This window comes from Centruroides sculpturatus, unplaced genomic scaffold, assembly GCF_000671375.1.
Source record: "Centruroides sculpturatus isolate CEXI.00-Female unplaced genomic scaffold, Cexi_2.0 scaffold719, whole genome shotgun sequence".
NCBI lineage: Eukaryota > Metazoa > Arthropoda > Arachnida > Scorpiones > Buthidae > Centruroides > Centruroides sculpturatus.
This window is the reverse complement of record NW_019384910.1, coordinates 21076-36101: the sequence shown is the minus strand read 5'-3', so window position 1 is coordinate 36101 and position 15026 is coordinate 21076. Positions and strand designations below refer to the sequence as shown.

The 15026-nt window shown below is 26.8% G+C and overlaps 1 protein-coding gene across 1 annotated transcript in view; it reads right to left on the bottom strand.

The window, feature by feature from the left end:
• The window catches only part of LOC111631628 (uncharacterized protein KIAA2026-like), a 61644-nt gene that overhangs the window by 37122 nt on the left and 9496 nt on the right, over nt 1-15026 (bottom strand). Inside the window, exons 2-3 of the mRNA XM_023375914.1 lie at nt 8173-8341; nt 7741-7808 (exon numbers count right to left, since the gene is read on the bottom strand). Coding sequence (XP_023231682.1) covers nt 7741-7808; nt 8173-8341 — 237 coding nt within the window. The remainder of the gene's footprint in view (nt 1-7740; nt 7809-8172; nt 8342-15026) is intronic.

The following is a 15026-nucleotide window of genomic DNA, read 5'->3' as shown; positions in this document are numbered from 1 at the left end:
ATATAAAAACTTGGAAAAATAATTTAATAAAGCCAATAATAAAATTTATAAACAATATCAAAGTATGGATTAAATTATATATATTTATGAATTCAAAAAATTATTCTGTATACATTAATTATACAAAAAAGCAAAATAAATGATCTATAAAATATAATTTTCTCAAATATTTTAATTAAATACTAAAATTAATAATATCCTCTCGATTTCCAGCATTCACTGATTAAAAATAAACTTTTTTGGCTATGTTCGGTGGTCCACGTCAGGCTGAACAGGTTCAAAGTTTGGAATAACGTCGTTTTTCTTTGACGTAGTTGTCTTTGAATTAAAATATACTATATTTACGTAAGGATAAAATAGTTTTAACAAATTAAATGAGTAATTACAAATAAAAATATAAGCAAAAAAATAAAAATTATAAATAAACTTATTGGCTTTTGAAATGCTTTTAAAATGTGCATTCAATAACCATAAACTAAGAATCATGGAAGCATTTGAAATATTTGAGGCAACACTTAAAGGAAGCTGCATTAACAATAAAGAATCTAAATCCATATTCAAGGCATGGCACTCTATATTAGATAGCCCCTTTTAAAAAATAGTGGCGACCAATAATAAACACAATAATATAAATTTATATTTTGCCAAATAAGTTTATTTTTAATTTTTACTTATATTTTTATTTGTAATTATTCATTTAATACGTTAAAACTATTTTAATCCTTACATAAATATAGTATATTTTTAATTCAAAGACAATTACATCAAAGATAAATGGAATTTTTCCAAACTTCAAATCTTGCCATAGACTTTCAATATAGAATCTGCTTAACCTGATGCAGGCCATTGAATGTAGCAGAAAATATTTGTTTTAAATTAGTGAATGCTGGAATTGAGAGGAAAGTGTTAATTTTAGTATTTAGAACATAGTTTTGGCTTTAGAATTAACAAGTTTATTTTAATTAAATATTAATTAATAAAATATTTGTTCAGCTTTTATAGAAAACATAAAACAGGGCCCTAAAGTGAAAACAAACTTTTTACTGGTTTTCAGTCAATTAAGAGTATTCAATCATATAAATTAATATAATAAATGCTATTAATAGATACTGAAGAACCTATTTTAATATCTATATTAAATATATGTAATAAAAAATAATATAAAATTATTTATGATTATAATCTGCATTTAAAAATTCTATTTTTGAGAAACAAAATGAATAAATGAGAAATAATTGAATAAATCAAAAATCAATTTTTGATTTATTCAATTATTAAAACAGAACTTAAATAGAATCAAAGTTAAAATGCTTTGAAACCGAAATCAAAAACATTTCCATCTGATATTCATAAACCTTTGATATTGTTACAGTAATGAAAACATTTGGAAAAGAAAATATTACTTTAAAATCAATTACACAAGCATTACATATTCATAAATTAAAAAGTAGAATCTTTTATATAAGGTTTGAAATTTGAAATTAATGATATAAAAATTAACGAGGACCTATTATAAGTTAAATGATTAATCAAGGCTTTATAAATAAATTTCCTGTAGGATATACTTTTACTAGTATTTTTTTTTTTTAAATAGAAAAATAAAAGAGAGAACATTTTATATACTAAGATGAAACAAACATCATTGTATAAAATTACAACTAAGTTGATTTACGCATGCTTCCAAGAATTAGGTCTTGTGATATGCACAGTTTATGTAAAGAAATGTTTGATTATAAAGAATACAGTATGACACAAAGCATTATAAATTTATTCTATACACTTAGTGTGGGATGGTCACTTAATAATAAATATAACTTATTCAATAATAGGAAAGCTATGCATTATATAAATACTTTTTCTTTGGACTTTAATAAAATTACCATAATTATCTGTATGTAATCTGCAAAAATTGCTTAGATATATATCTGTACTGCTTTCAAATTGACTTACAAAGGTTATCAATAGTTTTAGATTGAAAGAGGCCTAACAACTGAATCAACTAACAAGAGATTAAATGCAATCTATAAATACAGTTTAAACTGTATTATATAGAGTATAGAGAACTGAACTGTTTTCTATACTTAAGATATATAAATGAATAAAATCAACAGATTTCAGTTGAGTTAGTAATAATTATTATTATTTTTTTAATAAAAGTTTATAGAAATGCAAAATGCCAACAGTCATTAATACCAGTTAATGTTTTTATCATAATTAACTAATAATAAAATTTATTCATTATTCAAAACAGGAGGTAGAAGTATGGAATTTACACAACATTCCATTGAGGAAAGGTTACTTTTAATGAATGTTTTACCAACACTAATACATAACAAATTTGATTGTGATGCTGAATATTGCAGAAAGATGTATAAGTAAATTACAATGTATATATTACATAATTACTTTTACAAGTTAATTTAATTAATTTCTAAACAAATTTCTGCTATTATTATTTTTATTAAACAGTGTTTTGTTATAACTATGTTAGATGTTAAGTTATTAAATACGATTAGTGCATCATACTGATTTTTATATTTCATTTCATAGCATATTCTTCAATAAAATCTGTAATTAATCTTTGTTTTTAGATTGTCAAATAGTATTTCAAAGTGCACACCAAATTAGGTATAATACTAGATGTATACAGTCAGAGGCATTAAAATTTTAATGCCATCTGACAGTGTTTACATCTAGTATTAGGTTTTGAAATTGTAAAACAAATGTTCCACAAGCAGATAGAGAGGAACAAGAAGAAAATAATAATATGCCAGTTTGTACTTGGTCAACTAATAAAAAAAAATTCCTTTTCATATTTCTAATTAATCAGTTAATAAATTAGATAGAAGACATTTAAAGAAGCGTTCAATATCACACAGTTCTACAGAAGTATCAGCAGCTTTAGTTTAGCAGGTTAAAGTTAAAAAAAAAGCCACAGAAGAGAAAAATAAACTTTCATTAACACAAATGAAAGACAAGCATGCTATAAAAATGAAAATTTTAGAACATTTATTTATTCAAAAACAAAAAAAATTTTAAACATCTTGCATAATAATCTATCTTCACTGAATATATCATTATTTCAAACTGGTAAAGCTCCTAATATTCAACTGTATGATGAAACATTTATATGAAGTATAAAGCAATACTTGAACTGCTTGCAATTCTTTTATATTCTGATTATTATACAGTAAGATTATTTAATAAAAACAAAATCTTTGATTACACTCTTCTATTTGAAAATGGCATATTTTTAATACTAATTTAAAGGTTTCAATCTGGAACATATATTTATGATTTTTTAAAAAATTTATTACACTTGAAACTTCTCATTTTTAAAATTANTGGACCAAAGAGAAGACCAATAAGTTGTTAGTTCTTCTTCTGTTGGTGTGCCACTGTGCTGTGTATCAGTGTTTGTTTTGGTACTAATTTGTCTGTAAAAGAGTTTTTCGTTGTTTGTAAATAACTTATTTTGTTGTTTTCGTAGTGTACATGTTTTGTATCATTTGAGTCTATGTGCTTTGGCTGCGAGTTTTTGTTTTAGTGTATTGATGTATTCTGTAATGTGTGTGTTGTGATGTTCGTGTTTTGTGTGTGTTTTGATTTTCTTGAAAATGTTTTTGAGTTGTTTCTTTAATTTGGGTGTTATGTTGTTTTTAGTGTATTGTGTCAGCCTGCCTAATTGCTGTCTAATGTCATTTATTTGTATTTCTATTCTTCTCTGCCAGGCAGGCTTGTGATAGAATTGTGTTTTGTGTGTATCTGTCTGCAAATGTATTGATATTTTCAGACCATGGTGTGTCACTACTGTGACTGCCCCAGCATAAACTAATGTATGAATGTCTGAGAGTGTAGAAATTAAATGGATGTATTTTGGTAGTAAGTGAGTGTTTACATAATTTAGTGTTTTTCCTACTACCTTTGACGTGTTGATTTTTGGTATTCGTGGTCTTTGTGTGAGATCTGTACCTGTATATTTAGTGAGTGTTTTCTGAAATATTATTATTATTATTAACTTACAAAAATCGCATTCTGTATATGTAGCTGTACTCCATTTCCTTGATAAATTACATCAATTATATGACATTTAGCATACTGTACAGAAATATGTAAATCTCAGCTAATTCAATGTCATGATTATTTCATCCCTTGAAGTTCAAACTAACGAGGATTCCCTGTATGATTTAATTTGTATTTACCACTTTAAAATAGTTCTAATAACTTTAAACTTTACTAGTTTTTTACTTTAAAGCTCCACTATCATTTGATACTTAAGATTTATGAAATAATAAAATATTTTATTAATTGAAAAATCATCCGTTCTTTGAAGAGTTAAAATATACATAGTTCAATACAAAATTTTAGTTAATTAAAGTCAATGCAACAAAAATAAGTTATAATTGTATAGATACAAATGTTCCTAGTTAATTTTGTCATTTTCCTGTTTTGGTTTATATATTTATATCTCAAAATCTATTATTTTTGTATTTTTAATTTCATTTCTCAGAATTAATTAATTTAATTTCTCTTTTCCTTCTTATTATAAAATTTAGTATTAAAAAATGTCATCATTCTGTTTTCAAATATCAGTTCCCTGACCATATCAAATTAAGTTATAATTTGTATTAATCAAAGTTACAGAATTATTATTGAATCAGTAATACAGTAGTTTAAAAATATAAGTGTTAAACTATAATTACTAATAAGTAACTGTTGATTACTAATTTTGAATTATTAATAAAAATTTATTTAGGTTATTCTTAATCTTCCTAAAATCCTAAATCCTCAAATCAGATGTCAAAATTAGAAATGAAAACATTCACAAAATTATTATGATAAAGCTTTCACTTTACTTATAGTCATTGTTATACATAAGAATCAATATTATATGAATAATATAAATCAATCTTTTATACAAATCAGTTTGTAAATGAAATTACTATTCACTATGAAATGTTAAAAACATTTAATTTATTACCTTGTCTTGGCTAAATCTTGTGTGAGAATAAGTATTACAATAAATTTAATCTTAAAATCTTTATTAAACTTAGGATCATGTGAAGTCTCTACTGAAGTCTGTTTATGATCAGTATATAAAATATCATTATTACCTTAAAATTTTTCTCATTTACTTTTTTTTTCTGTTTTCAATTTGCTCTCTCTCAGCTTCAATTTTATTTTTGATTGCCATTTTCAAATTTACTCATATCTATATTAATTAACTCTTCAAATCCAGGATTTCAAAAATTCCAGATTTCTTTAACATATTAGCTGCTTAGGCAACAAAAAGTGTATTAAGCATGTTAATTAGATGACTGATTATAAGGTATAATTATTAACCAAACACATAGATCAAATATAGAACCTTTGTTTCATTAATTTAAAAATTGGATCTTGGGAAATTGCAATTATAAGCAATTTCCTAAGATCTTTAGCAATTCCTGCTGGCAAGTTTCTCTCTCTGGCTAATATCAAAGACATTTTGTTCTTGTGTTCTTGAATTTCAAATCATTATCTCCTCCAAGGCTGTACTGGACTTAAATTTTTTTATACCAATTTGTTCTTTAATTCTCTTTTACATGCTTTAGCAATGAAACAGAATTAAAACCAAATATTACATCAGAGAGAAACAACCTCATATTGTATCAGCAGCATATGCAAGGACAAATGCTGATGATACAATATGAGGTTGTTTAAACAAAATATGCAATTACCATCAAACCAACAAAAATTCTATTTAACTAATTGTTAAACAAATGTGGTCTAAAAATGAGGATCAGGGAGCATAAATATATGAATCAGAAAGGTCTATCCACTATCACATTGGCTGCTTTCACTGGTGATAATGATGTCCAAGTTCTCTATTCGAATTCTGTTTGAATTCTCTATTCAATTTTGAATTGCCTGAAGATGACGTACATATTTACGTTGAAAGCGCTTGCAAGATTAAAATATTTCTCTTAATTCTCTTTAACGCCTCCTAGTATGAAGTTTTTGATTGAGTTATCTGTTGGCGTGACATCCAAGCCAAGTATTTAATACACCTAACAAGATGTCCAAATTAAATTTGGCAAAGCCTGATTACTACAATGTTCAATGACCCTGCCAATGTGAAATATCTTGAACAACTGAAAATATTTAAAGCATTTAGGAGGGGGACAGCAATTAATTTTAAAGAAATGGACTCATTAGCAGATGTGTGGAGGGTGCACTTTGATGTGCAATAGATCTTGGTTGGTTTTCGTTTTTATATTTCGTATAAATTTAGTATTTTTCTTAAAAAACTGGAAGCCAGTTTGAAGTCTAATTTAGCCTTGTTAAATGTGACATTGAGCATATGTGTATTTTCACAATATGCAATTTTTTAAAAAGTTTGAAATTTGCATTCTTTGGACAAACATTCCATTACTTCGAAACCTGAGGATGCTCATTGAAAACAGATGAAAACGTTTGTTTAACAATTAGTTAAATCAAATTTTTCTGGTTTGATGGTAATTGCATATTTTATTTGTTTTGTATACCAGTAATATTGTGGTGGTTGTACGAGATAGTTTGTTGAAAATACAGTAGAGCAACTTTGAAAAACATTGAATCCAAAAAGTTTTGACTTTTATAAACTATAAGCAGATTTTTTGAATTTTTTAACATGTTAATGGAATCAAATATTTTTGAAGTTATGTTAGATGCAGGGCTGTGGAGTTGTGTAAAAATCTACTGACTCCAACTCTTCCTAACCATCCGACTCTGGCTCCGTTTCATATACATAACAAGTTGGTAAGTAAAAGGGAGTCGGAGTCGTCAAAAAATCCGCTGACTCCGACCAAAAAATAAAACCACAGCCCTGGTTAGATGAAACAGAAATCAAACTGAAAGAGAATTGCTTTCTGTTATCATGTTTTGTTTTCAGGCAATATGAAGCCTGGACCTTATAGGAGCATGATGTTGTTCCAAGTGATAATAAAACACATTAAATACATTAAACATATTAGTTAAAAGCTTAAGTTTCTGAAATTCAATACGAGAATAACAAAACAATGATGTATCATTTATTGAGATAAAATGTTGTAAAGTTAGTTAAAACTTAGTAAAGCAATGTTAAAATGGCCATAAAATGATGAAAATAAAAAAATGAGTTTTCAGTACAAATTTTTTGCAAGTCAATTTTGGCTCTCAACATTAAGTCAAGCTGCTTAAAAATATTAAGGCAAGCTAAGTTAGTTGAAAAAAATAATAATTTATATATCAAATGTGAATTACTGAAAACCATGAATTATTTTAAAATTTCCCTTCCATAAAAAAATCTTAAAATTTGATTTCAAACCGATAGTACATCTTATAATCAAAGAAATACGGCTAAATGTCTAATTGGTTAAAGAGTCAGCCTATTTGTTTCTAGCTCTGGCAGACCTGAAAACAAATCTGGATTGATTGAAAAATTTTAGAAATTTTTTTAGAGAATGGTTTGTCCCAGATATGTTATAGGCTCTTCCCTTACCAACCAGCAGCCCCACTGTGGATCAGGTTGAACCCACAATCGGTGTAATAATGTGGTAAAAGACCTTCTTAGTGCTTACAGGGTGAAAAGAGTAAAAAATATTACATAAGTGTACAGTTAAATTTTATCAATTTACATCAAACTAAATTTTCATAAACCCAGTTTGACTGCTATCTCATACAATATTTAATTCATAACAATAAATTTATATTTAATTTTATAAATTATAAGGGATTTCTTACTCTGAACTCCAGATTCTTTAATTAATGGCATTGATGTCAATTCTATTGAGGTTTTATCTTTAATTTTTCTATAAATTTATAAATTAAAATATTTTAATAATAAAAATAAAATTTACATTTTATATTTTAATTGTTTAAAAACTATTATTTGGTTTATACTCTATCCTATTAAATAGAAAAATTATATAAATATCACATTGAACACATTAAGTTCAATTATAAATTAAGGAAATTATTAAATCAATAATAATTTATATTAAAAGAATAACTAAACTAAATCTTAATCATATGTGAAGCTAAAAAATAATTTTAAAATAACTGAATCTTCATATAAAGCCATGTTTGAGATATTTTTACGTTTGTTTCTAACAAGAACGTTACTTTTTGATATTCAATAAATGACTTACGAAGTGAGTTAAAATTAACACTTACCTTGTTAATAATGCTAATTTTTGTTCTAACAACATTTCTAACTTCAAAGCTCTCTTAAAAAACATATGACTAGACTTATAAGAACGATAACAATTTTCAAAAATTAAACGTATATCACGTACAACTTCTGTTATGGTATTATATTTTCCTCCCAACAATAATGTTTTCACTGTAAAATAAAAATTTTATTAATTATTTTACTGGGATTCAGAGTATAAGAAATTCTCTTCTTTCTTGATTTCTATACCAATAATATTTGATGCAATTTTCTATTCCGAATTTCAACTGTCCGGAATTTCATTCGAATCAAGAAAGAAGTTAAAAAACATTTTTTATTGTTTATAAATAAAGTAAAAAGTTAAATATACTTAAAAGATATTTTTTTTAGAGAAATTCATTAATTTCAAATATTCCAATATGAAAATTTCATAAGTAAAGTTTTTGTCAACACTGTAAAAGCAAATTTTCATCTAAAATATTGAAATTCTTAACTTTTTCTTTAAAAACAGTTCTGTATAATATATATTTTTGCCTTGAGGTTGCCTTTTGCAGAATCTCTTCTGGTTTCTTCCTTTCTATGCTTTCACTTTTTTTCTTTGGATCAAATCATAGACTCCTTAAAAGTATCTACTCTGGAAGACTAACTTTACCAATTGGAAAGGATTTTTCTATACAGAATGATCACAATTGCATGTATTTCTTTATCAATTAAGAGGATTATTTATGCTGCTTTGATTCTTGAAGAACAAGAGCAAATTACTAACTATGAAAATTTCACTATTCCAACAGAAAATACATCCATAATTGGCACCTTATTAAATAAATAAATGCTATTTTCAAGAACCAAACAACTTATTTTTTTAATCAGAAATGTCTTCATTCTTTTATAAGAACATCTTCAGCAGAGTTTCTGCTAGAAAAAAAAAAAACATCCTGGGTGGTTTGGGTCTAGGCTGTGCTTCGGCATTTAGTTTAGACCTCATTCTGAGTTCACTTCTCTAAAGAAACATCTTGATGGATTCCAGTTTCACACTGATGAAAAAATACAGTACAAGTGCATGGTTCCAATCACAGGATCCAAAATTTATGATACATTGGAACAAATGCAGAGTATGGGATTATGTTGCAAAATGGTGCATTAGATATCCTTTAAGCATATTTTTGAATTTGATATTAAATGTTTTCCTGAATTTACTAGCCACAAATTCTTATTTTCTGATCATTCTTCATATATACAGAGTGACCCAAAAGTCAGTTAACCAGGGATATATATATATAGTTTTTATAATTATTCTAAGAATGGTTAAATTAGTTAGAAACAGCTACATGTTGATTCTATATTCCTGAAAGGAATGAAATACATGGTAATGTCCTCTAAACTTTATGAAAAAGAACTAAATATTTCAGTAATTGTTCTCGCTAATTCATGATCTATCAGTTAATCATCACAAGTTCTTTCTAATTCAAATTGCTTTATTGAGTTACTAAAAACAAAGATAAATACATTTTTAATGCTTTCTAGAACATAAACCGTCTTCAGAATTTATTCAACAGAACAATTATATTTAAAAAAATAATTACATGTGAAAGAAAATTTCTATAAAATATCAATANATTTTGTTAATTGTGTAAGAAGGTTTGTATTTAAGCAAGTACAGTAAATCTCTTGATGATAAAATTACTATTTATTGTTTTTCTTAATGTATTCAGTCTTTAAATCATTGTTTATTTTTATTTATAATGAAGAAACTCTATGCAAAACCCATCCAAAGATTTCAAATTCGGTTACACAAGACATCAACAAAGGTGTCGTTCGTTCAAGATACATGGGAGGAAGCAATGACGAGAACAAAATTAATTCTGTTCCATTTAACGATACCAAAACGTACTTAAATAATTCGTCTATGCAAAAGAATTCTATTGTAGAATGGTATCCATTACTTATGTTCATTCCGTTACGATTGGGCTTGTTCGAAATAAATCCTATATATTTTAACGCACTCAAGGTTAGTAAAGTATTTATAAAGTTCTAGCAGTTAAGTAGAAGTTTAAAAATAATTTATTAGTTTGTAATTTTCTTCTCTAAATAGTGAGCAAAACATTTCACTGTTACTATTAACTAGTTGAGTATTTTGAAAAGTTGCTATAATCAAAGACAAGTGTACAAAAACTACTGATAAGAATTACATGTCGGAGCATACAAATATTATTTTTAATATATAATCATTGTAGAACAATACCGTTTGAGCATTGAAAACAATGATAAATAAGAAACTTTAAGCAATCAGTTACTTTATTAGAGAAAAAAATCATAAATAGATGTACTAACTAAATGTTTTTGGGTACAATGACCCATTTTTGAAATACGGGTATGCTCGGTGATGAGGATATGTTTCAAGAAGTTTGTCGTTAAGTAAATATCATGGAGTAACATACAGTCTACTACTTGTGTAGGCTATACATAACAGAACTTGTTAATTGAAATTGCATTTTTGTTATGATTTTAACCATATTTATCTATGAGTTTTTCCAGAATTGGAATTTCTTTTATAAAATTACAAGAAAAATGATGACAGTTGCCTTATGATTTTTGATATCTGCAGTTAAAGTTTAAAATAGTTACACATTTTTGGTATAGTTTGATTTTAAATGTCAGATTTAATATAATAGGAAATACTTGGCAAAATAATTGAATAAATCAAAAATCAATTTTTGATTTATTCAATTATTAAAACAGAACTTAAATAGAATCAAAGTTAAAATGCTTTGAAACCGAAATCAAAAACATTTCCATCTGATATTCATAAACCTTTGATATTGTTACAGTAATGAAAACATTTGGAAAAGAAAATATTACTTTAAAATCAATTACACAAGCATTACATATTCATAAATTAAAAAGTAGAATCTTTTATATAAGGTTTGAAATTTGAAATTAATGATATAAAAATTAACGAGGACCTATTATAAGTTAAATGATTAATCAAGGCTTTATAAATAAATTTCCTGTAGGATATACTTTTACTAGTATTTTTTTTTTTTAAATAGAAAAATAAAAGAGAGAACATTTTATATACTAAGATGAAACAAACATCATTGTATAAAATTACAACTAAGTTGATTTACGCATGCTTCCAAGAATTAGGTCTTGTGATATGCACAGTTTATGTAAAGAAATGTTTGATTATAAAGAATACAGTATGACACAAAGCATTATAAATTTATTCTATACACTTAGTGTGGGATGGTCACTTAATAATAAATATAACTTATTCAATAATAGGAAAGCTATGCATTATATAAATACTTTTTCTTTGGACTTTAATAAAATTACCATAATTATCTGTATGTAATCTGCAAAAATTGCTTAGATATATATCTGTACTGCTTTCAAATTGACTTACAAAGGTTATCAATAGTTTTAGATTGAAAGAGGCCTAACAACTGAATCAACTAACAAGAGATTAAATGCAATCTATAAATACAGTTTAAACTGTATTATATAGAGTATAGAGAACTGAACTGTTTTCTATACTTAAGATATATAAATGAATAAAATCAACAGATTTCAGTTGAGTTAGTAATAATTATTATTATTTTTTTAATAAAAGTTTATAGAAATGCAAAATGCCAACAGTCATTAATACCAGTTAATGTTTTTATCATAATTAACTAATAATAAAATTTATTCATTATTCAAAACAGGAGGTAGAAGTATGGAATTTACACAACATTCCATTGAGGAAAGGTTACTTTTAATGAATGTTTTACCAACACTAATACATAACAAATTTGATTGTGATGCTGAATATTGCAGAAAGATGTATAAGTAAATTACAATGTATATATTACATAATTACTTTTACAAGTTAATTTAATTAATTTCTAAACAAATTTCTGCTATTATTATTTTTATTAAACAGTGTTTTGTTATAACTATGTTAGATGTTAAGTTATTAAATACGATTAGTGCATCATACTGATTTTTATATTTCATTTCATAGCATATTCTTCAATAAAATCTGTAATTAATCTTTGTTTTTAGATTGTCAAATAGTATTTCAAAGTGCACACCAAATTAGGTATAATACTAGATGTATACAGTCAGAGGCATTAAAATTTTAATGCCATCTGACAGTGTTTACATCTAGTATTAGGTTTTGAAATTGTAAAACAAATGTTCCACAAGCAGATAGAGAGGAACAAGAAGAAAATAATAATATGCCAGTTTGTACTTGGTCAACTAATAAAAAAAAATTCCTTTTCATATTTCTAATTAACCAGTTAATAAATTAGATAGAAGACATTTAAAGAAGCGTTCAATATCACACAGTTCTACAGAAGTATCAGCAGCTTTAGTTTAGCAGGTTAAAGTTAAAAAAAAAGCCACAGAAGAGAAAAATAAACTTTCATTAACGCAAATGAAAGACAAGCATGCTATAAAAATGAAAATTTTAGAACATTTATTTATTCAAAAACAAAAAAAATTTTAAACATCTTGCATAATAATCTATCTTCACTGAATATATCATTATTTCAAACTGGTAAAGCTCCTAATATTCAACTGTATGATGAAACATTTATATGAAGTATAAAGCAATACTTGAACTGCTTGCAATTCTTTTATATTCTGATTATTATACAGTAAGATTATTTAATAAAAACAAAATCTTTGATTACACTCTTCTATTTGAAAATGGCATATTTTTAATACTAATTTAAAGGTTTCAATCTGGAACATATATTTATGATTTTTTAAAAAATTTATTACACTTGAAACTTCTCATTTTTAAAATTATGCTTATATATGTATTTTTAAATATAATCATATTTTGTGGATTTAATTTTTTTAATACAGTAGAGCCTCGAAAACTTGGCACTCGATAACCCGGCACTTCGGATAACTTGGTCACACCTTGGCAGGGCAAAAACACCCTTAGATAATTAATTTTCATCATAGACAGCTTTATGCCTCAAAGTATTTTTCTGAGGTCTGTCTCATCAGGTAAATTACTGTACACAGTGTATTCATTACTTTTCATTTTCATGTAGTAAAGGCTCTATGCCTTCATAAAGGACGTACTTTTCCTTTGTTTAAGGGTATTTGGGCAGTTTATTCTCTGTTGTATTCTCAAGCAAACAATACATACAAGTACAGTACAATATTTTCTGAGGAAACACGCATACTTATCCTTTTTTAACCCCATTCCCGATAACCCGGCATTTTCACAAACTCTGCCACCCTTCGGTCCACATTAGGCCGAGTTTTTGAGGCTCTACAGTATTAAAAAATTTTTTTATTGAAAACATTAAATTAATTATATGTACTGTACTGCACATAGGAAAATTTAATAATTCTTCTTAAACAAATATTAGATAGCTTAAACAAGCATTAATAGAAAATCACAGAGCAGTCTTCTCTCATGATGACAAATTTCTTCTAAAAATTGACTTTATAACATTTCAACATCCTCCTCTTCTGCTTGCATATTTATTCTGAATATTTTTAACCAACTGTGCAGGCTTCAAGCATTGATTTCAACTTTCAACCACTGAGTAATGTGGGTTAAAAATCTGTGATCAAATCTGACTCTATGGCGTAGTTGAAATGTTGGAGTATACTCATTAAAAATTTGACTTGCAGTCAGGCAAATTTTGACCTTCAGCCACAGTTGATAAATATCTGTTGGTGCCAAGAAATAAAGTGCTAATTTTCCCCAACATACATTTTATTGAGTAGTTTTTTACTTATACTTCAAAAGGAGATAAGCTTCTAAGGCATTTTAACAGTTAATGCAAAGTCCCAGATGTGAATGTAAATTTAATTCCTGTTTGTGCGTTTGTCTAGAACAGCGGTTTCCAACCTTTTTGACTCGCAAAGCCTTTTTTAGAATCAATTTCTATGGCAGAGCCCTTTAGGCCTACTTTATAAGTCATATAAGTTAATGGTGTTTAGTAGTAGTATTAAAGGAAGAACCTAGGAGTAGGCCTAAATTAATATGTAACATAAAATCATATATAAACATTAATTAGACAGCTATGGTTGCATTTTTTTGCGCAGTTATTTTAGCTTCAATTATCACCAATTGAAGGTAAAATAATTTAGCTTCAATTGGTGATAATTGCAGGCGAATGTCCAGTTCTGCATTTAAGGAGTTTCTACAAGGTCTGTTCAAAAAGTATCGGACCTTCTTTTTTTCCGCGTAAACCAATGATGCGCGACAGGCCTCCTTCGGTGGAGTTGTGGAGGGGACAGTCATGCACAGCCCTGAATTTTTTCCCGCCTGCAGGAAGCGTCAGTCATTGGCAATCGGCCTATGAGTGAGGTCATGTAGTGCGCTCTCGTCGGATTTCACTAACAAGGAGAGCCTACGGCTTTGGGGTAACGGATTTTGATGATCTTTGGTGTAGAGGAAGTACACGATGTAAGTGTACTACCTGTAAAATACTAAAGTGCAATACTCAAATATAATCGAGAAAATCGAACTTAAAGTTTTGTTAGCACTTTATATATAAATTATACGTATTTCTATACGAGCGTCCTGAGGCAGAGTGGTAACGAGTCTGATTCATAAGCTTGAGTTCTCGGGTTCGATTCTCGCGTCTAATTTTTAATTCATAAATACTTATAATGTATTTATTTATTTCCTCACCATTTATTTCTTATTATTTATTTATTTTAATTTAATTTCTACTATTCCAAGTCTAATATTTTTATACTTTTGTTGACAATAACAGCGCATTCTTGACACCTATGTGTCAACTTTCCCATCTAATTGTTATCACTAACGGTGACCGATCTAATTCTCACTAGGAGCGTTTTTTCTATCGGAGTTCTTTTTCACTCACTCTTT